At 33.9% G+C, this 26661-nt stretch overlaps 4 protein-coding genes and 1 long non-coding RNA gene across 8 annotated transcripts; 1 reads left to right on the top strand and 4 right to left on the bottom strand.

Moving 5' to 3' along the window:
* LOC105161571 (S-adenosylmethionine decarboxylase proenzyme) lies at positions 1753-4832 on the bottom strand. The gene is made up of 4 exons (XM_011079305.2): positions 4684-4832; positions 4534-4600; positions 3338-3490; positions 1753-3240 (listed from the first exon to the last, which is right to left on the bottom strand). Exon 4 carries the CDS (start codon positions 3058-3060, stop codon positions 2011-2013), a length of 1050 nt encoding a protein of 349 aa, XP_011077607.2. The 5' UTR covers positions 3061-3240; positions 3338-3490; positions 4534-4600; positions 4684-4832; the 3' UTR covers positions 1753-2010.
* LOC105161549 lies at positions 9892-12028 on the bottom strand. The gene is made up of 3 exons (XR_847787.2): positions 11910-12028; positions 11673-11798; positions 9892-10092 (listed from the first exon to the last, which is right to left on the bottom strand). It is a non-coding gene; the product is annotated as an uncharacterized LOC105161549 (long non-coding RNA).
* LOC105161554 (choline/ethanolaminephosphotransferase 1) lies at positions 11668-18699 on the top strand. Of its 2 annotated transcripts, XM_011079280.2 has the most exons (20): positions 11668-11772; positions 11984-12163; positions 13243-13252; positions 13368-13418; positions 13516-13593; positions 14053-14128; positions 14247-14269; positions 14352-14452; positions 14889-14983; positions 15103-15171; positions 15471-15540; positions 15913-15976; positions 16060-16100; positions 16176-16260; positions 16619-16681; positions 17066-17124; positions 17247-17299; positions 17662-17734; positions 18193-18257; positions 18380-18699. In XM_011079280.2, exons 2-19 carry the CDS (start codon positions 12027-12029, stop codon positions 18212-18214), a joined length of 1170 nt encoding a protein of 389 aa, XP_011077582.1. In that variant the 5' UTR covers positions 11668-11772; positions 11984-12026; the 3' UTR covers positions 18215-18257; positions 18380-18699. The 2 variants fall into 2 exon arrangements, 1 of the variants encoding a protein (XP_011077582.1); XR_002287176.1 differs by lacking the exons at positions 17066-17124; positions 17247-17299.
* On the bottom strand, positions 19679-21346 carry LOC105161536 (F-box/kelch-repeat protein At3g23880-like). 2 transcript variants are annotated; one of them, XM_011079261.2, is made up of 3 exons: positions 21058-21346; positions 20022-20853; positions 19679-19927 (listed from the first exon to the last, which is right to left on the bottom strand). In XM_011079261.2, exons 1-2 carry the CDS (start codon positions 21264-21266, stop codon positions 20046-20048), a joined length of 1017 nt encoding a protein of 338 aa, XP_011077563.1. In that variant the 5' UTR covers positions 21267-21346; the 3' UTR covers positions 19679-19927; positions 20022-20045. The 2 variants fall into 2 exon arrangements, with proteins under 2 accessions (XP_011077563.1, XP_011077554.1); XM_011079252.2 differs by having other exon boundaries at positions 20022-21346.
* Positions 22621-26105, bottom strand: LOC105161520. 2 transcript variants are annotated; one of them, XM_011079232.2, is made up of 8 exons: positions 25651-26102; positions 24691-24771; positions 24534-24593; positions 23970-24013; positions 23552-23594; positions 23391-23462; positions 23185-23286; positions 22621-23095 (listed from the first exon to the last, which is right to left on the bottom strand). In XM_011079232.2, the coding sequence occupies exons 1-8, from the start codon at positions 26029-26031 to the stop codon at positions 22976-22978; spliced, it is 903 nt and encodes a 300-aa protein (XP_011077534.1). In that variant the 5' UTR covers positions 26032-26102; the 3' UTR covers positions 22621-22975. The 2 variants fall into 2 exon arrangements, with proteins under 2 accessions (XP_011077534.1, XP_011077542.1); XM_011079240.2 differs by lacking the exon at positions 24691-24771 and having other exon boundaries at positions 25651-26105.

The following is a 26661-nucleotide window of genomic DNA, read 5'->3' as shown; positions in this document are numbered from 1 at the left end:
GAACAGCTAAGTTCCAAAGAAAATTTAACATTGTTACAAATGAATCCAGGGCCAATTAGCAATCAACATGACTAGAGGGATTTATGCCATTTTAAGATACCGACAAGCCATTCTAGACATATAATGTTGTCCAAGTTGAAACAGGAGCACTTTGGCAAGCAATACTGGTGAGGAGAACTTTTATTATTAGCTAAAAAGACAAGAAGCCCCTTTATTAAGGATAAAATACGCATTACAACAGGATCCGCATACAAGGTCACGAGTCGAGTTGTCGGAGCCCTGCGCCGCATCTTAACACGTAAACCGACCCAAGAAGACGGAATGGATTGTGCACCACTCGATCAAACTCAAGGAATGCCCAAATTGCGATACGTGGCTCCATCTACAGTATAAAGTTAGGCTCTATAAATACTCATAAACAAATCATTTGAGGTAACGAACATTAATTGTTTTAGGCCGTTCACCTCCTAATCGCAAATTTCTATCTTGACTTGAACTAATTTGAGCATTGAAGGATCTTAATCAGGGACGAACCCGATGAGCCTAACGTACGTGTTTTAATCCTCAGGACCCATCATCGATATGGGGAGATTACATAAGCCGAAATTTAGATTATTTCGAAAGGTCACATATTTGAGCCGAATCAACTACTGTCTGCAAATGACCCCAATACTAAAAAAGTCAATTTTTCAAATTGATTCTCATTCAACAGTAAATATGGTATGTGGTCCCATTAAAAGTGCAAATTAGACACCAAAAAAGTGTATTAAAATGATCAAACCACCTTGTATAGTTGGCTTACATGAAAAATTCAATTTATTAGAAAGCAAGCAAACTCCACGGCTAATCAATTGGAATGATTTTATTGCATTTGACTGTATCTTGAATGCTAAACTCAAAATTTGAGTCTGTGTAATTTGTTTAATTTCTTCGGTTATGCAAATCTCAACATTAATTCTTGTTTTAAAAAAAAAACAAAAAAAAAAAAAGCAATACACTAGTCCTTGGTAAGTACATTTGGAAATCCAGAATCGCCACTAGTTATGATCATGGCTACCTAGAGTGCTAGGCCCTAGATCATGGCCACCTACTTTTTTTTTAATCGATAATGGAATTGGAGCCTATTGAATTCAAAGAGACTGTTGGACAAAAAGCTAAAAAAGTCAAAAGACTGAGATGGTTAAAAGTTGGCTTCTGAAGTGGCCCCAGTTTTCCCTCCGCTGCAGCTTCAAATTGCCAAAAGCAGCAGCAGCTGGTAGCCGGTAGGTATAGCTATAGGAGAATCTTATGAGTAAAAGTAGATCATATTAAACCATGCACAAAAAGAGAAAAGAAAAGCAGTAATATTAACACAAAAAAGAATGAGCAAAATCAATCGCCCAGAATTCTATCATTGAATAAATCCTTTTATGTTCAGCTAAGCTTGCTATATATTTTACCTGCCATTTCCAAAGGCAAGTGCCCTCAGCCCTATTTAGAATATCAGCCAGCCCACTTCCACAAAATATGATTCCATGACCACATGGCCTATGTCTATTTCAGAAACAGAGTCCGCAGTGCTATGGGATTTATCGATATAATTACGAAATGACCAAGTCATCAAAGAATACACCATTGATGGGATTTCCATATTCAGAGCCACAGCAAATCAACACTTAAAATAATTCCTGTTAACTAATGAGCAGTTTCCACAGCAATAACAAGCATCTTCATCTTGTCATCTAAGATATTATGGTAATGCAACTGTAAAAGGATTAATAACAGAGCAAAACAGCTCAAAACTTTTATTCAGCACTCCAACATAATAGTACCTCCAGAGAACTATCGATCTGGGAGTTGAACTAACAAGTCTAGTCCGAAATACCAACATAAAACATTCTTAAAAATGACAACACAAGACACTCAAATATAACAACTGGTGGCAAGGCCACCATTTTATTTAAAGCACTCAAAACAAACTGTAAAATACTACTCCTTTTCTTCTTCAACCTCCTCTTCTCAGCCACATTTTCACATGAAACATTTCAGAATAGACCTAGGAGATCCACAGGATGCAGTCCTTACAAACTTCTGGTAGATGATTGATCCACCCATTCCCAGCTCCTCAAAGCATCTCTCTTCAGGAGTATAACCTTTCATACCCAGGACATGAATATCATCACATAAGTGGGCACCAAATTGAGCATGCACAGATACAGAAAACTCCTTTGGCTCAAAACATGCCAGAACCCTCTCAATCAATTGGCCCATGTTCACTTGTTTCAGATCATACCCAGCTGCTTCAAAACTTGCATAACTAAAACCATCCTCTGGTGTAATATGAATAGTAGATACCGCATCTCCTTCAATGGAATTCATGGAATACCCGCACGGCTCAAATTCAAAGTCACATATATCTGATTCCGGGAGAATGTTTCTTATACCAGAGCTCTTGGTCATCAGAGTTGCAGAGCTTGATTCATTCTTGTAAAATACAGAAGCCTTCTTCCTGTCCAACCCAGTCATACACATCTCTAAAGTGTAAACAGGACTGGTAGCTTCAACTGTTCCGGCACATGCAGAATAAACATGCCATTTCTGCTGCTTATCAGGACTGCCCATAACATAAGCCTTTCTGCCTGAACCAAGCTTCGCAAAATGGCTATCAAGGACAGCAACTTCATCGGAGAAGCTACGGTGAGGGTATGATTGTGCTCCTGGAAAAATGAAGCTTCCACGGGTATATCTCACAGACTGAACTGAAAGAGAAAGGCACTGGGCCAACTTCAGGATAGGCGGGATTGACAGAAGCAATTTTGTTGTCCCACAAGTTTTGATGATAATCTTGTAAGCATAAACAAAGAGGCTCGACTCAGAGAGGACATAGGAGTCAACATGTTCATTAGACAATGAAGCAACTATGGTGCATTCAGCAGGTCCTAAAATTTCGTCGAGCTGCGCTTTGGAAAGAGAGCGGAGCCCCTTTCCTTCGGGATCAGCAAAGATGCTTGGCTCGAAAAAAGAGATTTCAAGCCTTTTTTCAAAACCCTCAAACCCAATTGCAGAAACGGGTAGGGCCATTTCAAGACAAGAATCCTCACAACAGGAAATCAAAAAGACAAGAAGGTAGTTGGAGAACAAAGAAAAGGAGTGTAGCTAAAGAACGGAAAATTAAAATATTATCAAAACAGTAGCTTGCACCACGTCCAATGACGTGATCAGGAGACCAGTGAAAGAATATCAGGATGGTTTGCGAGCACACTGCAAAAGGAAGAAAGAAATTTTAGCACCACAATTTTATAATTGTGTTAAAGCACAGGACCATAAAATGGCTCATAATCAGGATGTAGAGCCTTACGTTGGAGTATGCAGCAGATCTAAACTTCTTGATGCCTCCGTTTGGTCGAATGTCTTCAATGCTGTATCCAAGGGGAGCTTCGTAGAATAAAGATTTACTACTACTAGACTTCTTTTTCCCACCTTTGGTCTCCATTAGATCATCAACTCTTGACTGCATAATGACCAGATAATGTTTTTAGAGTCATGCCTATGCATTAGATGATTGGCAATAAAACAAAATGGCAAAAGAACATCTGATGCATAGTACAATGCACATTATTTGTGCACCCACAAAAAAGGGCAGACTGGATTCTCAACATTGGCAACCAACAATAATATGAAACATTATGAACCCAAAAGAGCTACATGACAATACCAAAAACATGTAAATGACAAGGCCAAAGAGTGTGAAGAACAGAAAACAAAGAACCTGATCAAGGTCTGTGCGAAACTAAACGCATTTAGTTGTGAATTCACCAAGAGATAGGTTTGTGGACAAATGAGTTTTAATATCATCTCAGCAACTGAAGGAAAATCACTTATTCCATAGCAAATCATCAACCAACTTAATTTTCAATTAAGTTTAAAGAATTTCATATTGAAATCCAGGGTCAACTAATCAGTTACTTATTTGGCAATTAATATGGATTAAAAACCAAATCTGCCCTACACCATAACATCACATATTAAAATTAAATGAAAATTCATTAATCAAGAAAAAACAATATCATTTTTCTACAAAAGCAGGACATAAGAAAGGGTCGCAAAATATAGAATTGAAACCACCACCAAACCCACCGAAAAGCTAAAACACAAAACCCGCATATAAAACCAGACACATTAGAAGCCACCGGTGTGCGGTGCAGGAAATTTTTGAGAAAATAAATCTAAATAAAACCAAAATACTTCGATCAGCATTATCAGAAATCTAGATCTGCAAACGGAGATGTTTAAAATATGCTAATACGCCCGTTTATTATCCATCGCTAAAATAAAAAAAAAATAATTCAACCAAATTAGGAGAACATCTTTAATCCATGTAATTTCATAATAAAAATACACGAAATATTCATAAATAAATAAAAAAACAAACAAGAAATAAACATCATTCAACGCGAAGAGTTTGAAGTTCCAGCGGCATAAATTGATATTTTCAGACCAAAACAAACGAGGATATAAAGCCACAAAATCAGAAGGCTAGAACACCAAACTTACATCAACAACAAGATTTAATTTTGTGGACAACCAATTCCCCAAAAACCACAATTCACGATCTACAACCCTGCAAACAAAGAACAAGCAACTATATCAGACCTTACACCTTAAGACATTCAATCCATTCATAAAATTTAGAAACGTACTCACAGAAAACTATTGCTGCGGCTGCGGAAGAAGACGTAACCCTAGAAATTCGCAACGCTCTCGAATCTCAATCTTTCCTTTCTATTCGTAAGTTCTCGTGTGAGCTGTAGGGAGGATGAGAGGTCACATTATATAGGTGAGAAAATAGATCTTTGCCCTTGTTTTGTTGTTATATTACAGTCTTACCCCTCGTAGTAATATTCTAGGAGTTTTCTTCCTCGTTTGTTTAATTTTTTGTATGACATTGTTGACGGAGGGACGCCCTTTTTCTTTTATTTTACTGGTTGTCAATTTCACATAGTTTTTGTGAGCATATAAAAATAATTATTGTGTGAGATGATAAATATATATGTATATATTATAAATTATGAAAAATATGAAAAATAAGTTGAAAGAGAAATATGGACTAATGAGTAATTAAGAAAAAAAACTAATTGTGAGATAAATACAAAATATTAAAATTACAAATTTGATAAAAAAAAAAGTTAAAGAAAAGAAATAAAATCAAGGGTAAATTTAAGTATTCAAAAATTAGTACGGCAAATAAAATTTATAATAATATATATATAATTTATAAAATGTAATAAAATATTGTTGTTACGATTTTATCAAATTGATATTTTTTTTATAGAATTTAGGAGAATAATACGCTCAACAGCAAAAGAACGATTCAAAATTCTCGAATATGAGTCATACAAAATAAATCATTGGAGAGCCTCTGATAATAACACTCAAATGATTAAGTCATATAGAATAAAGTATTTAAAATCATAAGAATATTAAAACAACAAAAGTTATATCTTAAATTCCTAATATAGCTATTGATAATTTTTTTTTTAATTTTACGATTTTACGACAACTACAAATACCAAATTAATCGAATAATCATCAACAAATCTAAATATTAAGTCCGAAATGAAAGAGATAAGTCCAAAATTTGTATGTAAATTAATAAAGGACTAGGGTAAAGTCTAAGCATAAATTTCATGTGGTTACCCCACATTAAATACCAATTATATATTCAAAAAAAAAAAAACAAATCCAAAATATTGTGGGATACTTGGATACAATTTTTATTTTATTTAATATATAACTCGAGAGTAGGTATAAATTAAAAAAGTATTTTCTTTAGGCTATATCTAATGTTAAAAGTAGGTCGTCTTCTTGTACCTAATAACTTTGAACTAATTACTAGCATTATAGTTTATATTATATTGGTTAATTAAAGTATAATACAAGCAAAAATTGACAAAAAGAATTATAAAAAATACAAAAAAATCCCTGACATTTAAAAAATGATGCATTTGCATACGCCTAGAGAGTTCTCTATATGGCCTTTTTTTTATAGAGAGTTTTCTTATTTTTAATTTTACAATGAGATAAATCGTATTTAGCTTCGTATAAATTTAATAAAATTTAAACTAAATTTACTACAAAAAAATCCAAATCCAAATTATATAATGAGTAAGATAATTACAAACAACATTGTTTAAATATAATATTTTAATATTTAGGTAATGCCAAATATTTTTTCCACGTGCTTTATTCTTTATTTTTTAAAAGAAAAAGAACATAAATTTTGAACATTTAAATCCACCCAAATTTTCACTTATTGTGAAAAGAAAAATACTCTTTTCCATTTTTTTTCCCATAAGATGTAGAATGTAATAATTTGAAAAAAAAATTTATAATTGGCAAAACTTTGGTCCTACCTGTAATTATTGTGGTCAAGGGAAGGTCGTTTTCGGAAGAAATGGAGGGTTGGGGGGGCAACCCTAATATAAGGAACGTGTGAGACATATGATTTGGACCTTTTCGTTTCAATTATTATAAGCTTTTGGAACCATTCAACAAAAATCATTAACTTGTATACCATCATATCTCTTCTTATCCTCATCCTACTCATATCATTTGCTTGCCCATCTTTCGGACCCCTCTTTTCTTAACTAAAATTTCATTATGCTAAGTGACGTCCGTACCAATTATTTGAAAATCCTTTGCCTTAATAAACAATCAATATTTTAATTAGCATGATTATTATTATTTATTTTGTATGTTGATGCTTGAAATAGGAATTTATTTAGATAAGAATTAGAAGTAGCGATTAAATATTTAATCTCATTTTGAGAGTTTAATTAAACAAATTTTTGTACCAATGTTTTTTTTTTTTTTTTACAAATTTGACACCAATTTTTTGTAGAATTGTTCTTAGCACACTCCTCTTCTTGCTATGAATTACTTTACTTTTGTACTTCTTTAACTTATCTAAATAATTAATTCAAATTCTGATAATAATTAGAATTCGTTACGTTTTTTATTCTAATGTATGTTTTTGCACAAATTGTTTACGTGTGATATGTTGTGGTTAAAATATCTCATTTCTCTTCCATAACGTAAGTTAAATATAAGTTTCAACTTCAATTAGGATACTATTATACAGGGTGAATAGCAATTTATACCCCTGTGATATTAAAAATGAGCACATTACCCCCCTATGAAAAAAATATAGCAATTTACCCCCTTATACTTTTTAAAATGAAGCAATTTACCTCCTTATACAGGGAGGTAAATTGCTTCATTTTAAAAATCATATGGGGGTAAATTGTTGTATTTTAAAAAATACAGGAGGGTAAATCGCTATTTATTTTTTCATAAGGGGGTAATTTGCTCATTTATGATATCACAAGGGGGTTGCTTGCATTTTTCCCCTATTATACATAATAGTAATAATAATAATTAGTCTAAATACTCATGTTATATCTATAATTGTTATTATACTTCAAACATTTGAAAAAAAAAACAACTTGTTCGTTTCACGCCCCACATAATTCATTGGATGAAATGATAAAATTACGATGTACAATATAAAATATTTAAAAATATCATGTGCATCATATTAAATGCTCATATAATATCGTATTTGATATAACACGCCATCAAAACTGCACCGTTCCTCCACTAAAGTATTCGTAATTAAACAAGATTGAACAAAATTTATGATGTATTCTACACGTTTTAATAACATAATTAAAATATTAGGATTAGGATCAGTAAATTATTAAATTTACTAATAAAATAGATCATATTTAACAAACTTTCTTTAAAAAAAAATTAAATTTCATGACGAATTCTAGAAATAAATGGTGATCGTGAAGATTGGATGGTACCACAAATATTAATAGGCATTGATGAAGTGGTACAACGTACCCCGAGCAATTATGAATAGGAACTCTTGTGGACAAAAAATTCGGCACTCTATACATGTGTGTTTTATGTTTGCTCGACTCGACCACACGTAAACTTATCTAATATCAGCAATAAATGAATATGATTGTCGAGGATTTAATATATAATGTGAACGATCTCAAGAATAGTAGAGATACATGCATGCATAAAGATGTAATAACCAGTAGACAGAATGAGCTCGTAATCTTCAGGCGGGGACCTGTTTAGCAACACTCTGATTCTTGACCAATTTGGTGCCATCCACTTGACAGCAGGAGTGACAATCACAAGACACATCTAATCAACAGTTAAACTCATATCTTCACTTATTATTTTTTTTTTTTAAAAAGGGAAAAAGAAAAAGATATATTCTTGAATCTTGCCTACTCGCGCTGGAATAATATTTTGACTTATTTTCAGATTTTAATCTCTTTGAATTGATAAAATTGCTGCTATATGATGCAACTACTTCCTTTATTACAAAAATTTTAGGAAAAAGTACATTTACACCTCTTTATTTATGGTCTGTTTACGTAAATCATCCATATCTTTTGCATGATTATAAAAATTACTCTTGACAGCAAAAAAATATGGGTAGTTTGTGTAATAATGTTAAAGTTTTTAGAAGTGTGTGTGTAATTTTCAACAAAGTAAGGGATGATTTGTGTAAGTGATATTGTTATTTTGGTGGGAGTATGTGTAATTATTTAAAATATATAGATGATTTGTGTAATCATATTGCAGGTCAAGGGGTGTAAACGTAATAATCCCAAATTTTTAAATAACAAGTAAATCGAGTTGATTGATATATAGAAAAGATTACAAATTGGATTAAATTTTATATTATTAAATTTTACCCATTCAACACTCATATTCACAGGTATTTTAGGGTGTAAATCTTACTCATACCCAAAATACTTATTCCAATGAGTATAAATTTAAGTTTGGATCTAATATAAAATTATTAGGTGTGAATTTGGGTATTACCCGCCCATTAACAGGCTTATCTCCGCCCATAACCTTTTCCCTCTTCATCAAAAAATCAATAAATCACAAAGGCATATAAATGATACAAACCTTAAAAAGTCGATTGAGAAATCTTAGCATTAGGTAAAAAGGGCAAAACGGGAAGTTTGAAAAAGAAAATTAACGTCATTAACTCCCCACAGATAATGGTGAAAGGTCAGTTTATTTCCGAACTAGATTGGGTGGATCCAGAACCAAATTGGACCATTTGAAAAGTTGGGCTGGTCCTACCTAGCCCACTGGACCAAGACCCTGAGGTCCTAAGCTGGGCTAGTAGTCTGGCCCAATTGAGCTGTTTTTTAAAAAGAAATATTTTGGGCTATATTTTATTTTATTTTTTAATTCTAAGTTGAGATTACTGGGTTTATTAATTTTTTAATTTTTAAAAATTTTATTTTTATTCTTCTACTTCTAAATTGTTAGTACATTAATTTATTAACACTCTTTTAAAGTGTATCTTAAATATTCTTTGGACTTGTTATTATCCAAGTTTCTTATTGTGAAGTTTGTAGTCAATTGTTTATTTAAGTTCATTGTGTATTTCATTTTCTAGTTATGAGTTTTACTATAATTTTTTATTTGATTTAATTTATCATTTACCTATTTTATAAGACAATGATAAATTTAAGTAATGATTTAAAAGAGTGCCTTGATTTTCTTAAATAAAATATAGAATTTTATATGTTGAATGTAAAAACTAAAATAAATAAGTAAAAATTTAACTATAGATCTTAAAAAAAACATATAGTACATATTTGTCGAAAATTATTCAAGAATAATTTGCCACATACACATATTTGATGATTGTTCTTCATATCGATTTTGTCTGCATAGATGATACAATTCTTCGACTCGATGTTTTCTCCATCATTCCTCTGATCGAGAAATATTGACAGGTATAAACGGTTCTTGATCTTCATCATCTTCGTTATTAAATATTAATAGTTTATATTTGGTCCCTTCACATTTCAATTACTTCATCCTCTATTTTTGATCTAACTAATCTTTTTGTTAAATATAAAAAATTATATATTATATAAACACAAAAATTGCGTACCACAATAATTAACAATTAATAAAGCAAGATGGGCTGGGAGACAAAGCTGGAGGAGAGACGGACATCGTTGTGTGTGCATGCGCTGGTTACATGAATCTACAACCCTACAAAGACGAAAATTGAAGTTGTAATAATAAAATCCCATCACATGTCAAAGCTGCAGCAATCAGCATGCAATGCCAGGGGACACCAATTCACCCACACTTATTTGTATTGGGTCTAGGGATTTAAAATTAACTGACAATTATATTTACACTCTTAATTTATAATTTAATTATATAAATTATTTATATTTTTTTATATAATTATAAACATTGCCCTTAATTAATACCCAACAAATAATAATTTGTATAACAATATCGATTTTTTGGAGAGGGGTATATGTGTAATTTAAAAAAGCAAATATTAGTTGTATAAATAATGTTTAACGCTCCTGATTTGTGCATGTGTAATTATCTAGAGGATAGTGATAATTTGTGTAAACATATCATATACAAGAATATAAATATAATTATCTCTAATATAAATAATTTCATTAATTACCCAAACCCTAATTGTTCCCATCTATTCTTTTTTATTTTAAATTAATCTTACGTGATTTCATTACACACATGCAATCTACTTATAAATTTGACCATATATTTAGGTTTCAATCACATCAATTTCCATGGAACAAAAGTAGATAGAGGCCAACAAAATTTGGCTACTCAATTTCCATTACTTAAATTTGAAGGAATATACTATATATGCAAATCCACTTATTCTTTTCCATATTTGTCTTCATGCAACAATAACAACTTCGATTCAATCAAAGTTTTTGTGTTTGTTATTTGAAAATAAAATATATTTTTTTTGGGTTTTTATGGGTAATTAAATTATATTGACACAGTCTGGAATTAGATTGGGAAAGTGTATAACATACACTTTCCGTACATTTAATAAATAAGTATATTTATTAATATTGTAATATAATTACAAGTACACCCTTTATTCAATGGTGAAACATTACACGGACATCCTCTATATATATATTGCACTAACACTCCCAAAAAGAGTATACTTTAATTTTATAAAAGACATGGGGTGTTTGCGTTTTAAATTTTGTATAGTTGGATATTTACCGTTTCATTTGAGGTTGTGTATATGAGAACATCAGATAAAAGTAAATATAAACATTTGGCGATGCATATTATCCCCTATGAGGTGCTACATTGGGTAGTATTAAAGCTAACTTAGATGGTGTTGATGTAATTTACCCTTTTCCTTTATTAATATGGGATTCAAATTGATTTTAAAATTTAACTATACATGAAAAATAGTTAATTAGAGAATAGTTATTATTTTTCTTAGTAATTTTATAAGGTAAATTATATTGACATATCTTGAAATTATGTTTAATTATACAAACACATCATGTTATTTGTAAAATTATAAATATGCTTTTCAAAGTTGTAGTTGTAGCCGTAATTACAAATGCATTCCTTACTTGAATGCGAAAGCTTACACATACTTCCCTTATGGTATATTACACTAACACTTTTTTTACAGAATGTATCTATAATTTTGTAAAATAAAACAAGTGTCTGTGTAATTATGTCTAATTTTAGGGGATATTGATATAATTTTTTTGTAATTTTTATATTTCATATTTTGACAACGAATAAATATCAAATTCGCAACTCACTTTTTCCCCTCATTAAGAGCGCTTTTGGGCAGACCGGGGCGGAAGTGGCACATTTTTGCTTCGGCCGATTTCTCCGCTCCCTTTGCCCTCTGCAACTCAGGTGAACTTCTCATTTTCTCTGACGACCTGCAAAAGTTAGATTCTTTTTGAATTAGTACACATGTATACATGTGTGTAAATTTATGTTATTTGAGTTCATCTTGAAGCTTCAGTATCCGATCTGCAGCTTTTTCTCACCTGTTACTTTTCTGCTGCTTGGGTCTTTTCTTCTATGGATTGGAAAAGTTTTTGAAGAATTAGTTGTGTTGCAGGTGAAATTATACGTAGAGGGTGAAAAGGAAGGAGAAGGAAAGAATGGGGTACATTGGAGCGCATGGAGCTGCGGCGTTGCATAAGCACAAGTATAGTGGAGTGGACAACTCTGTATTAGCCAAATATGTGTTGCAGCCTTTTTGGACTCGCTGTGTTAATCTATTCCCTCTTTGGATGCCGTAAGTGTACATTTTTGCTTCATTTTTTTGGTCATGTTGACTTTCTTTTTCCTTGATTTTTTTGGAATTTTATTATTTTTTTTAGTTAGCCTTTTCTTGTAGATTTATTATTATTTTTGTTTCAGTTGTGTCTGTGTTGTTTGGTTTTGAGTTAATAATTGTCAGTTGGGTGCTTGAGAGATGATTATGTGTAAATTGTGTGCTTATTTATTGTATGTCAACGAAGGAATAAAAAGGTAACCTTTTGCTGCTAAAGTCCTAAAATTTGGAAAAGAACTTATGGGAATTTCCCAAAATGTGAACTTCTCCACACAATGAAATGGTTTTGGTTGTAAAATTCTTCTGTGGAAGTGTTAGAATGACTAAGAACTGAACATTATATGTTTGACAACAGTTATAAACTTCAGGGGATTTAACAGTTGAGAGTTGTCAAGTGTTGTTATGGTTTGGGGCATGAAATGTATTTGTCATTGTGATGATAAGATATTATATGTCAGCAAGAAAGTTTAAGGTGTGTCTTCTTGTTTAAGTCCGGTTGATGCACTCTGTTCCATCTTGTATATTGGTAAAATTTTCTTAGCAACTAGGATGGATATTGGTTGATCATGCGTAAACCGTGAGTCTATTTGGTTAGTTTTTCTGTTAGGCAGGTGAGAACATTATTTAATTAAAGTCTCTTATTCTACTGTTATAAGCTGGTGGTTTCTTGTGTGTAATGTTTTATACATCTCAACTTTACATATGTGTCTTCATATCAAACCGTAGGACAAAACTAGTTTCCACAGATGGCTCTTGATTTATTTTTGTGAATGACTAGCAAATAGATATTTATGTGAATGTAGGTAAAAAGTCACCTTCAATTGATTTTGGATCCGAGATTGAAATACAAAGCTATTATATGGCCTTTATAGCGTCTACTGTAATTCCGAAAAAGAGACAGTTTCAAGTGCTATGGGCATGAATTGAATTATTATTATAAATGTGTTTTACTGGGTAATTTTGCATCTATTCTACATACTTCCTTTGATGGACTCTGATTCCCTTTTGTTTCCTTTCGTGCATGGATTCGGCCTTCTCAGACCTAACATGGTAAATGTTGTTCAAAAGCCATCTTCTAGATTTTGAGTGTTCATTGTAGTTGTCAATGTTTTTTCCCCAGCTTACCGGCTCATAAGTTATGCTGTATTTATTTTCCTCTTTCCAGATTACTCTTACAGGATCAATGTTTTTGGTTACATCTGCATTGCTTGGATATGTGAGTGATCTCTCTCTCTCTCTCTGGTTTTGACTTAACTTTGTTTTTGGTACATCTGCATCTCTGCACATCTGATTCTACTAAACTTCTACTGCAGATATATTCACCTCAACTGGATTCACCTCCTCCAAGATGGGTGCATTTCGCCCACGGATTACTGCTCTTCTTATATCAAGTATGGTCATGTTTTTGTAAACATTCTATTTATTTGGAATCTATTGCCTGTAATTCCATGTCTTTGATTGGGAACTAAATCGTATAATGAAGGATGTGGAGATTTATATTTTTCCTCTGCTCAGTTTTATACTTATACATCTCATTTCAGGTGGGGCTGGGGGGTAATATGGTATCATATTCCATATCATTTCTAATGTAGGATTTATTAGATGGTTTGGTATAGAGAATTTTCAGTTTCACACTTGTATAACTGTTATTGTTACAAAACAAGTGAAAGGTTAGATCAATTCAAGATTTTAATATTGTGATACCCATATCTTGTTCCTTGTACAACAGCTTCAGTTCTATTTTAACTCTTTGCATTGCCAAACTTTTTATTTCCCATCAACATATATTTGACGAAGAGTTTCTTATCAATCATTATTATTTCTTCTCTTGCTTCAAAATATAACACCAGACATTTGATGCTGTTGATGGAAAACAAGCAAGAAGAACAAATTCTTCTAGTCCATTGGGAGAACTTTTTGACCATGGTGACCTTTGCCCCTCTTAATGTTTCTTTTCCTTCATCATCACATTTCCATTCTCTTGTTCATTTACTTAGTTCTGACAGTAATCTTGAATTATGTTGCTGCCTCAACACAATTACAGGATGTGATGCTCTTGGATGTGCGGTATGTTTGACTTTTTGTTGTTTTGTGCTGGGTCTTGTGACATTGGTGCTTATAACTTCACTGTTCTTTTGCTCTTTTCCAGTTTGAGTCCTTGGCCTTCGGGAGCACAGCTATGTGTGGTGGGAGTACTTTCTGGTTCTGGGTTATATCAGCAGTCCCTTTTTACTGTGCTACGTGGGAATAGTAAGTTGATTTAGCTGATTCAGGGCACTGGTTCATTGCATAGGTTTTGAGGGTCTTCCTTTATTTTACATTTTGGATGGGTTTGTTTCAACTTTCATATACTGCTACTATCTGTAAATGGGAGAAACTGTTGATGGCAATATACTCTCTTTTTCACTTCCTCCTTAGAAGCTTACTCTGGCTAATTGCAGTCAAAAGGAGGAAAGGGTTTCATGAATATTTTGCACTAGGTGCTTCCTGGATATGATGAGCCTAAGGTCTCCTCAGCGCATGGATGTAAACTAAATATGTTATATTCCTGATAATTGTTCTGTGTTGCACTCGCTTTCTAGGATTCCATAAGGAACTTATTTTCCCCTTCCTTTAAAGCTACTCTTAGATTGCTTAAATTTCAATGCTTTTAATAATTTATCTCTGTTTGCATTTTTTTATGCAGCTATTTCACCAAAACTCTCATTCTTCCAGTTGTAAATGGACCTACAGAAGGTCTTATGTTGATATATATGATCCATTTCTTCACAGCTATCGTTGGTACTGCTTTAACACTTTACTTCTCAACCCATACTTGATGGTTATATTTTCGTGCGTGTTAATATAAAATCTGCTGCTAGATACAGTGAGGTTTGATTCTTTATGGCTTTCTTTTTCAGGTGCTCAGTGGTGGGTCCAGCAGTTCGGGAAATCCATCCCATTCTTGAATTGGATTCCCTTTGTAAAAGGTAAGCAAGCAAACTATTTTGAGTATTGATCATATTTAGCATAATTGCACATTTATCATTGTTGTGGCATTTTGTCCACCTGATGCAGTGCCGCCTATCTACTCTTGTTGCTTGGTGTATTATGATTGTGATTTTCTCCATCACTTGCTTAGGTTCTCTGTTCCTGTTTTGGAGTTCCATAGCTAATCGATCTGTGTGATCTCATGTTTTTCTGACTTCGTACCTGTTCTATTTCTTTCTTTTCTCTCTGATTTTCTAATCCAGCTTATTAATAACATCATTTTTATGTTTTGTTACAGATATGACAATGTATAAAGCTGCATTGTTTCTAATGATAATGTTTGCTGTTATACCTACAATTTCATGCAAGTGAGTATGATCTCTATTTTGATTGAAGAGACGCCTGGTTGTTTGAAGATATAAATACCTATTCTTTCTCCTACCCTGCACTGTTATATTCCAAATCAACCTTAATGTAAGCATTCCCATCATGTATGCTGAACTCATAAAGTAATTGTGCTAATTGACTGTCTTTGGAGGACATAGTTTCTCTAATCAGAAGCTAGGTCTAGACAAGAATGAACTTTCATAGTGCAAATGGCATTTGCTTGTTATAGATTATTAGTTACCCAAGTTTGTCTCAGTAGATTGTCCATGCTCCAGATCACTTGTTGCTTTCCGCATAATTTTTTCTGCTGTTTTAAACTTGAATGCGCTTTAAATATACAGTCTCTTGTGCAGTGTGTACAATGTTTATAAGGTTGTTCAGGCAAGAAAGGGAAGCATGCTGCTAGCTTTGGCAATGGTATGCGTGTTTGGAACGTGAATAATAGCTCTGTTATTTTTCTTCCAATTTTGAGTTAATAACTTGCCTTCATTTCATGACAGCTTTATCCTTTTGTTGTGCTACTCAGTGGAGTTCTCGTGTGGTATGTCTTGATTTGCAGTGATCTGCTTTGTTTTTTGGCATTGGTTATGGTTTATTATTGAGTATAACTATGCAGGGATTACTTGTCTCCTTCTGATTTAATGGCCAACTATCCGCATCTGGTCATAGTGGGTATTGGGCTAGCGTTCGGCTTTCTTGTGGTAAGATATCTTTGTAGTGGATGCATCCTTTGGCACATCATATAATTGCAGTTGAGGGTTGATTTTCATGGAATTCTCCCTTGTAGAACCACTTAAAAATTCTTCTGCTTAGGAGGTGTTGTATATCTACTCGTATAATTTAGTGTCAATAAAGCCTCTATCCTTTTTCCCTGCCAAAGCTGATTATGGGCTTTCATGAGGTGAGAATGCCATTGTTGTGGCAGGCTTTATTATAGTGCATGTTATTTATGCTGTCTAGGTCACTGTGTTGGTTTGTGAAATCTCAATGAGCATTTAACGCTAATAGCTTTGTGCGGAAGGAGGTTAAATATTTGATCACTTACCTATTGTTTTGCAGGGAAGGCTGATTCTCGCTCACCTTTGTGATGAACCCAAGGGCTTGAAAACAAATATGTGCATGGTATAACCATCATTCTAGTTGAGTATTGTGGATTGTACCTCATGAGTTAACACACCATCTGAATTTGTGAAACAGAAGATTGCCCTATTATATTTGCTTGAAGAAAGTTTCCTTATCATTTAAAGGATATCAAAGAATGTAATTTGGTAAAAATTTAGAATATTGCATTTCTATAACGATGTTTGCAAATCTGAAGAAAAATATGCCTGGATTTGCATGAAGTTCTTGGTTTGCTTTGTTATCTTCGACGCTGATCAATTCATTTTCGCAATTATCTCAACACTAAGGTCGTCTTTGTTCTGAGAAATTGATGCTTATACAATGGATTTTGTCAGAGCCACATTTCTATAGCGGCCTGTTGATTTTATGTTTTACTCTCTGCAGTCTTTATTTTATCTGCCTTTCGCCATTGCCAATGCCCTCACTGCCAGGCTAAATGATGGGTGCGTGATGACTTTGATCTGCTGATGAATTATTCTACTGTTAACTTTTCAACTAGAACTGGGAGATGGAATAATTTGATTAGATTGTTTTAACACTTGTGAGATCTTCATTTTTGTGGCAGAGTTCCTTTAGTTGATGAGTTCTGGATTCTTCTTGGTTTTGTTGCATATACGGGTACGACTACTATGCATTTATGAGTTCCTGTAATATGTACATTGCCAATTGACTCTTCTTTGGGGATTCAGTTTCTTTTAGATATTTGCACACTCTTGAGGTGGAATGAAGAGAACTCTGAAGAACTGTATTTATTGTTAACTTTCGCAAAACCCAATTGGTTGCTTCTTCATGCCGAGCTTTAGATCTGTTGCTGCATAGCTATGTTTGTGGCATTTATTTGTTATATATGCTTTCTGAATTGGGTATCAAGTTCAAGAACTACGCGAATTATCTAGGAAGCACTTTACTTTTCATGTGCATTTGCTTCTGGATCTTACTCATAGCGCACAGAGCCTGATTTTTTCTTTTTCTGCATGCAGTGGTGCTGTATTTGCATTTTGCCACATCAGTTGTTCACGAAATAACAACAGCCCTGGGGATTTACTGCTTCAGGTAAAGAATTGTCACTTGATTCATGCTAATTTTGCTAACAGCTGATTGGCGTAAAAACTATATTGGTATGGTGTGTGATTCAGTCAGAAGAGTTCTTTCTATTTGGACACTATTCTAGAATCAGCTTTCTGACATGGAAGTACTTAGAATTTTTTCTAGTCCTGTAATCATATTTCAGTTTCTGCAATAATAAATTGCCACTTCACAGTCTAAGTTGTTCTCTGAACTAGTGAAAGCCAATGTTTCCCATGTGAACACTCTGGATATTTTAAACTCTCAGGATCAAATGCTTTTCTTTTAGTTTCGACATCATGAGTTATGGGGTGAGACAAATTAAAGTTTTCAACTCTTGCATAAAAACTGGTTTGATATTTCTGGAAAATATGGTCCCGCAGCAGTTTTTTTTTTGTTTTTATTACATCTTCAAATAATTGATTTTGGATTACAACTTAATGCAGGATAACCAGGAAAGAAGCATAAAGCTTCATTACCATATCACCTGGCTGTGCTCCTGTACCTTGAGGTAACTTCCCACAAACAAATTGGATAGAAGATTGTTGTTGTTCCATTATGCTACTTCATTATCAATATCATGCCACCATATACTTTTCTTTTGATTTGTATTCGTATTATTTTGCTGAATAGCCAACTCATCTTCCACGGAACACTTTCTGGCTGGCAACTTCGACTTTGCAAATATGGCATGATATTGGAGCTTTCCAGCTCAATTTTTTGGCTGAACGTTCATAAAAACTTTGAGGTTGTGACTATATTTGCTTAATTTTTTTCACTGTTGTATTTGTTAAATTACCACTTTGGCAACCCCTTTCATCTGTGTAAGTCCACTCATCATTGACATCGGAACCACATTACTTGGTAGATTTGATGCCTGTTTGTCGAGATCTTGAATGTTGTAACGTAAGCATATAGCAAAGTTGATATCGATTCAGAGCATTCAAACTACACTTCTTTATTGCCTCTTAATGTATTCATAAAATGAGTTTATCCTTTAATTATTTTCATTGTTTATTGGTTCTTTGACGTGGTGACTTCTAAGTTGATCTTACTGGTAATCTAGGGTGAAATCGGTAGGCAGTTTTGATGAAAATACCAACATCTTTGACATCGGGGTCATCAGACGGAAATTGCCCTGTGATCCAAAAGTTGCCACTCATTTTCGGCCTTGGCAGTGATAATTGTATAGATGACACTGCTGAGTTACTTGTCATTACAGCATTACTGGGGAAAAAAGAAAACCCGTTAATCACTTCGCCACATTTCCGTAGGAAAATGTAGAGCTTTGCTTGAAAGCTTGTATGTCTTTTATATTTTGGTCTTGTTTCAAGGCCTTAATTTATCAAATTCTTTATCATCGGTCATCCAAGTGGCAGAGGCAAGATGGATTTTTACAGCTTCGGTCTGACAGGTTTTAATCCATATATTGGTATGTTCACAGCATCATATGTTCTATGGCCATGACATGTGAATTCGGGAGTCCTAAGCTTTTCCGGTAGCAATCTTCATCTTCGAAACAGTCCACCCATAAGTTCAGTGCACGAAGTAAAAATGGAAAACATAAACATCTTATGCATTAGGAATAGAAGAGACATGCGACTACAGAAAGAGGGGATTAGCTGCATCGAAAGAAGAGAGTGATCATGAAAATTGATGACTGAAGACACCTCCATTTGCAGTGAGCCCTCTGGTAACTAAGTATACCTGAAACCAAAACTTCAGCTCACTGTGTTCTGTTCTATATGATCATGACTTAAAAGATGTAACAGTTCCAAGCTTAAGTTCATTTTAGCACTGAGTCCAGTAATCTGTTGTCACCACTTAGAGGAAACAGTTTATCTTTGATGCAATGGATGGGTACCTGGTTTGAGGTTACAGACATACACACAAAGAAAAAAAGTGAACAAAATTTTAAATAAACTTGTGGAATCAGATCTTGGAAAATAGCAATGCTCAAAACTCTGAATTCTTTTACACATCGCCTTTCGTTCAGACCTATACATACACATTCATATAATCTGAAAAATCCTCCAACAGTTAGAAAAATAACAAACCTTGGCCAAGTGCAAGTATCAGATGACTCAAAAGGAGGGTAACCAAGTGTAGTTGGCAGACTCCAATATTATAACTTGCCTAGAACGTTGCAAATTGAGGCTTGCCACAGGAAGATATTCTAAGCTGCGAAAATGAAAATGAAACCAATAGTTAATGATTCTAAGCATAGAAGTACTTTCAAACTCCACTTAGTGCATATTCAATGAACTTATCTTGCCTTTTCTGCGTCACTGGCATCTCCTTAAACTTCACTTGCAGCAGGCGAAATTAAGCTTTCAATATAGACGTCTGCTTCTAGAAATGCACCGAAATTACTTGTCTCAGGATGCCTCAAGCAATTATCTTTTGGATTGTAAACTACTAAATGCATCCCAAAGACCAACAAAATTTCACCATTTGGTAGCATAAACAACGGTTTTGAGTGCAGAAACTTGCCAGGATCGTTAAGGTAAGGGATGCTAGCAACTTTAGTCCAGGACTCCTTGATACCATATTCCTTTAACACCCACAAATCCACGCGAACTTTTTCATAATTGCATAGAATGCAAATGCATCCTCCCACAACACCCAAACTGGAATCCGACGGACCCTCTCCATAATTTGGTTGCTCTACAATTCCATACGATTCAGTTTCTAAATCAAGAGAAACAATATCCCATCTAAAATCCAAGCCGATCCCTCGAATTGTGGAAAAATGAAGCTTCCCACCAGCAAACTTCCCAGAATCATCTAATGGTTCACCGCCCTTGAAATCCTCAATCCTCTTCCATGAATTAGTCTTCAAACTGTACAACTTCACAACTGACTCGTAAACTCCCACATTTCCGAACGCGCAGAAGATACCCAAAACCTTGTAATCATCGCTGGACTCATTATAACCAAAACCAAATATATTGTAAAAGCCTGGGATCATTTTGACTTCGACAGGTGGTAATTTGGTCGATATTCTTGTCGATGGATTCCACAAGAACAAATCTTTTTCATTTATGGCAATGCAGATTAACCCATTACAAGAACCCACTACCCAAACAGCCCTGTATGGGTGTTTCCTAGGATAATCAATGTTAAATGCCTCAGTCGAAGGTTCACATATCAAAGAACGGACTGAACAGTGCTTGAGGTTAAAACCTGGGTCGGAAATCGTTAACATGATTCTATACTTAGAAAAAGTCGCGTCTTTTGCCCAAAATCTGAGGTGGGTTTTGATGAATTGTGGGCTAGAAATTACCCAGAGCCACGATTTAGAAACGCACCTGAATTTCAAGAGGGATTTGACGGGGAGCCTTGTGAGGATTTCTACTATGATTTCTTCAGGAAGTTTGGGGATTTCTCCATCACCGGAGGTCTGAATCTGGTGGGTAGTTTTAAATTTCTTGTGTTGATGATGGGTTGGGCAATCTGATAAATTTCTTCCAATTTCCATTTTGAAGTTTCGACGATTTGAGATGCAAAGGAATAACATAAGAATTTGCCCAGTGTGTTGCAGTTTCAACTCGAAAGTTTAAGGTTATATGTATCCCTCGACTATTTTCTCCATTTGAGTATGGCTATCTCGCTAAATTACACCGGGCTTTCTTAATATTTATTATAATTATAATTATATTTTTATTTTTAAAAAAAATTATAAATATTATATTAAAATTACAAATAATTTCTTGCGACAAATCACTATAGAGGTATTTATAATTTTATCAAATTTTAAGAGAGCACATTATAATTTACCTTAATTATTAATATGCATTGAGGCTTGTCCACAAACAAATTTAATATTATGAGTTCGAATTCAATTGAATGTTTGGCTGACTTGATGTGAATTATTATATTTTTTGTTATTGTAATGTGAGTGTTTATGTCACGTTATTATTATTATAATTTAAATTTAAGTTATTATAATTTATTTACGATGTATTAGTTGAATTCACGTAATGCTAAAAAAAAATTTGACAAATTTCTTCAAATTCTCTTGAAATGTTCTTTAATAAAATATCTTTTAACAAATATATGTATAAAAAGATGAATTAGAGAGTAATATAAGTATTAGAGACAGAAAAATATATAAATACGAGAGAGAGACTAATTTGTGAGAGAAGGAAGAAAAACTAAAAAATTTCTTATGCAATAATATATAAATATTCTTTAACCAAAAAACAAAAGAAACTGTATTATATTTTGGTGTTAAAAGCAGACGCTTCCAACAATTGGGTCGTTTTGCATTTTGCAACCAAACCATTTTATTTTACAAGTCACCTCTAAACCTTTGGTTTTTTTTTTTAGCACTTTGTCCTCTTTTCACTTTCCAACGAATCTAATTAGAATATTCCATTGTATGTGATGCCCACTCAATTGGGTAAATTTATATTTTCACACATCAATTTTAAAAAGAAATAAAAACAAGGAAATAAACATGAAGGTCTTCTTCTTCATCTTCCCATTGCCGGTCACCCAACCTTCTTTACATTTAATTTCCTTTTTAATTTTATTTTTTTAAATTCATGTGTGAAATTATAAATTTACCCAGTCCATAACTCGCCCAAAAGTGCGTGCATCACATACAATGAATATTCTAATTAGATTCACCGAAAAGTGAAGAAAAGGGGCAAAGTGCTACAAAAATCAAAAGTTGGGAAGTGAATATATAGCACTCTTAGAAATTTCACTGGTTACAGGCAGTTAATATCTCATAGGATTTATCTTAACTTATACTTGAAATTTGTTAGAACACTCCTTAAAGACATTTTGTTGTGTTTATATGAAGTTTGTTTTTGTCTCCTAATTGATGCTCATCACCAGCAATGTTTCAGTACCTTTGTTTGAGATTGTCTTTAAGGCGGAAGACTTTTATTATAACTTAAGCTACTCAGACCAGAGATATACAAAGGGAAAAGGCATTTTCTCTCCCAAGAGAGGCATCTTTAGACTTCAATGTCGCTTTGCTACTACACTAATTAACTATCAGCATTTACAACAGCAGAATGCAACTGAGTTAACATAATCTCCATCCTATCCCTTGCATCTTATCTATGCATCCCTAGCATTTAGCTTCAAATACATGCTGACAAGGCAAAATCGACGAGGGTAATCCCTCGGGCATTGCGGGCTCCTTCCATCTGCATATTGTGGGGTGGGATATGGACGAAAAATGGTTCTTTCTGTGATAGTTTTAAAGTTCGATCATATTGCAGCCTCGAGCCATTTCGGTAGTCTAAGTGAAGCCTTCATTCCAAGTCTTGTGAAGAATATGGCGTATAATAGATGTAGCAAGAACACGAAGAAGCCACAGTTGAGCAAAAGCTGTCAAGCAGCGGAGAAAGTGTTAAAGGGACACTATTTCTTATGCAACAACATGAATACATAGCGAGAAACTGATTAATCGAATGTACCAGAAACCCGAAAATGAAGTATATAAAATTCATTGATGGAACTGCAATGATGCCCATGGATGAGAGGATGTATGTGACAAGGGCATGAACATTTATAGTGATCTACAAGCCAAAAGATAAACTCTGTAAACATAATATTTTGATAATGGGGATTTGGAACAATAGTATGGAGAACGAAAACCTGAAAATGAAGGATTGGGATTTACCAATGCCAGTATATTTTCTCCAATTAAATATGAGGCAATTACAACATTACCAAGAGCTCCTGTAGCTCGAACCTGCAAATCACAGTCACTTATAGTTTCAGCCACACTCAGTGGATGCATGTATTTAGTGATGGAAGGAGAATTAAGGGAGGAAATAGTACAATTGCGCACAAGAAGACTGAGGCAGCCCAACTTGCCTTTAACCTGACAAGGACAGACAACATGTGATTCGAAGACTCTTTCCATTAACTTAACTATTCAGAAAATAGGTCAGTTTAAACTACATAGAGAAAGAAGAGGATGCTAATATTTCCAGAGATAACAACTACAGAATATTAGGAGGTCCTCAAGTGGATTTCACAAGCACACAACCCCAATAATTTTTTTGTTTTAAAAAAAAGAGAAAATGGATAATGGTGTTTTAATATGGCTCCCCATCTTGCATTGCCACGAAACCTAAATACAGAATAAATAAAACGAAAACTTAAAAGATGCTTGATGGTTGTTTTTACTCCCGCAGAGGGAGAAAGAAAAAAGATAAACCGCGCCAGTTAGTCCTGTTAATTACAGTGATCTTACCTCCAAATAGTGCCCATGGCAAACCCAAGCAAACCATGCAATAACTGGCCAAGATTATAAGTGCAAATCAGTTTCTGCTTTAAGCTTAGTGTAGGCCATGAAATACAGGACTGAAAGCTATTAATATAATATATAAACAGTATGCTAAAATGTTCAAGAATTAGTGCTGAATTGCACAGGTTTCCTTCTCAAATCCAGCAAGCAACTAATTTTGTATGCTTATTATGTAAATGGAACAGAAATGGCAGCAAACTCATGATAGGTCCTCTTGCTGTTTGTTTGACTCTGTGCTGTTACTTAAAAGTATAAAGAAGCACAATCAATTTCAATTTGCAGGCAGGAGCAGATCCCCTGAAGAGAGATATAGTTTGTCCCTCTTTCCTACGACTAACTTATCACTTAGAGAAATCACCAAGTCGAAGTCACATTAGAAGCCCTTCTGCATGCTCCCTTGCACATGCAGGCAATCAGGATTCCGAAAGAATGGAGGTTGAACACAAGAGCATTGGTCAGATTCACAAGCAAGAGCAAATATACATTTCATAAGATGTTAATAGAACTCACCAAATAGGTAATTGCTTTCACTGGACCAGATAAGACAAACAATAAGACAGCAGTTGCCACCTGAACAAGAACAAAGAGGAACATGACAACTGCATTATCTGCATAAAACTCTTAAAGGAAAGAAGTATAATATGACACCAATACTTAGGGAGCACACCATTGTTTTCCTGCCAGCTGCAATACCCCATCTCATAGTGGACAGCACAATTGGCAAAGCAAAGAAACAGGCAAAGTATTTCTGTGGAAAGCAATCACACATGTACATAAGTGATTGAAGACAGCTCTTGTAACAGAACGCTGTATTGATTATACTTATAAAAAATAACCATTTACTTGCAATGATTATTATCTTCGTTAACTTTTGGTTTAATGCATCTCAGTCTTATGGATTAGTGATAAGCATAATCAATAGCTATGATAAATATTCAAGAGGTATGATTAGATTTGTATGCTAAAAGTGCTTGACAGTGGTAAAAAACATCATCTAGGAAACGTAAATCTCTATTTAACCCAGAGATAGTTTATCGCGTCCTTAATCATAGCACCTCCATCTTCCCTTGATTGTCCACACTATGATGTCGAGTGTTAGAACTAATTGATCGTGTGTAGCTCAGAACAAAATCTAAAACTATGTATACTCTTCCTTCAGATTAACCGAAAAATTGTTAGAGAACCACCGCTTTATACTATTATGTTTACTCTACCTTGTGGGGATAAAAGAATGATTCATCCAACTGGTTGATATAAGTTCAAGCACTTTCTTTCCTCTGACATGCCTTATAACTCCACCCCAACCTTTTCAACCTTATTCAGCAATAACCAAGAAAACCACAAGAAAAAGTCAATTGAAGCGAAAAAATCCACATGCTTGCGCGCTCCAACTGATATAAGTAATCAAGAACAACATAGAAAACAAGAATTTCTTCTTTATTCTACAGATAATGACCCAAAATCACACATTGGAAAATCTTCAAATCACCTAGGTCGTAACAGAACTCCAAAATTCACTCTTATTAGACACAATCATTAATAGACTCAAATTGGAAGATAGGCCAAAATTCTAATAATCACTCCAAAAATAATAAATGGGACTAAGGAAAAAGAGAAACAGAAATACCTCAATGGCTAGAGAATTACTCAAAAGAAAGGCCAACCCAGAAACAGCAGCAAACATTGCACACTCCACCAATCTTAAGGTCTTCTGATACACCTCCCCATCTTCGGCTAAGTATTCCTCAAAATCTTCAGTTTCTTCCTCTTCATTATTGTCAATCGAAAAAGATGTTGCCGCATTGTTAACCTTTGAAGTCCTGGCGTACTTGGCAAAAGAGTATAGGGGAGTGGCACAGGATGCTGAAAGTCTGAGGCTTTGTTCATGGAAGGGGAAAAAGAGGAAGAGGGACGATTGCCGGAGCTTCAGATGGTGGCGACGATGGTAGTGGTGGGGGCGGGGGCGGGGGCGGACGTGGGAGTAAAGATTGAGTTTGAGGAGATTCATTATCTTTTCATGAAGCGTTTGTGTTGCTGTGGATTTCCTGAAATAAACTAAAGTCGCATTAGAGCTACTCCCCTTTTCTTCAGTTTTAACTGCTCAGAACAAAATCTACATTAATTGTTTGCCCTTTTTTATATTTGAAATGAAATTGGTCGACACCCACAATCATATCCACAATACACATTCAAATTCAAATAATATTATATACTAAATATATGTATATATATTGATCCACATGAATTTATATTTGAATCCAGTCCTATTAAATATTTCAATTAATTAAATTTATTCGTTTGAATTAAAATCTTATCCGTGTCGTGTTTTCATTTTTACTTTTTTTTTAAATATATGTGTGTGTTATAATTGTAAATTAAATATTAAGCATTTTACCAGAAGCTTGTAAGATGAAAAGTTCTTATCAAACCTTCGTAAGGCTCGAGCTAGACAACCCTAATTAAAACAGAATATATATATATTGTAAAATAGATAAAATGAATTAATACTATTTATTATATCTATGGATTAATACATCAATGTAATACTTCATCCAACATAAATAATTATGATAAAATAAAAAAAAGTACAACCCAATAGTTTTCCCATGCCCAATGAGCTCATAAATCTTGGACATAA

The sequence above is a fragment of the Sesamum indicum genome, linkage group LG1 (genome assembly GCF_000512975.1).
Source record: "Sesamum indicum cultivar Zhongzhi No. 13 linkage group LG1, S_indicum_v1.0, whole genome shotgun sequence".
NCBI classification, from domain to species: Eukaryota; Viridiplantae; Streptophyta; class Magnoliopsida; order Lamiales; family Pedaliaceae; genus Sesamum; species Sesamum indicum.
Note: the sequence above shows the minus strand (reverse complement) of the source record. Positions and strands in the feature narration are given on the sequence as shown.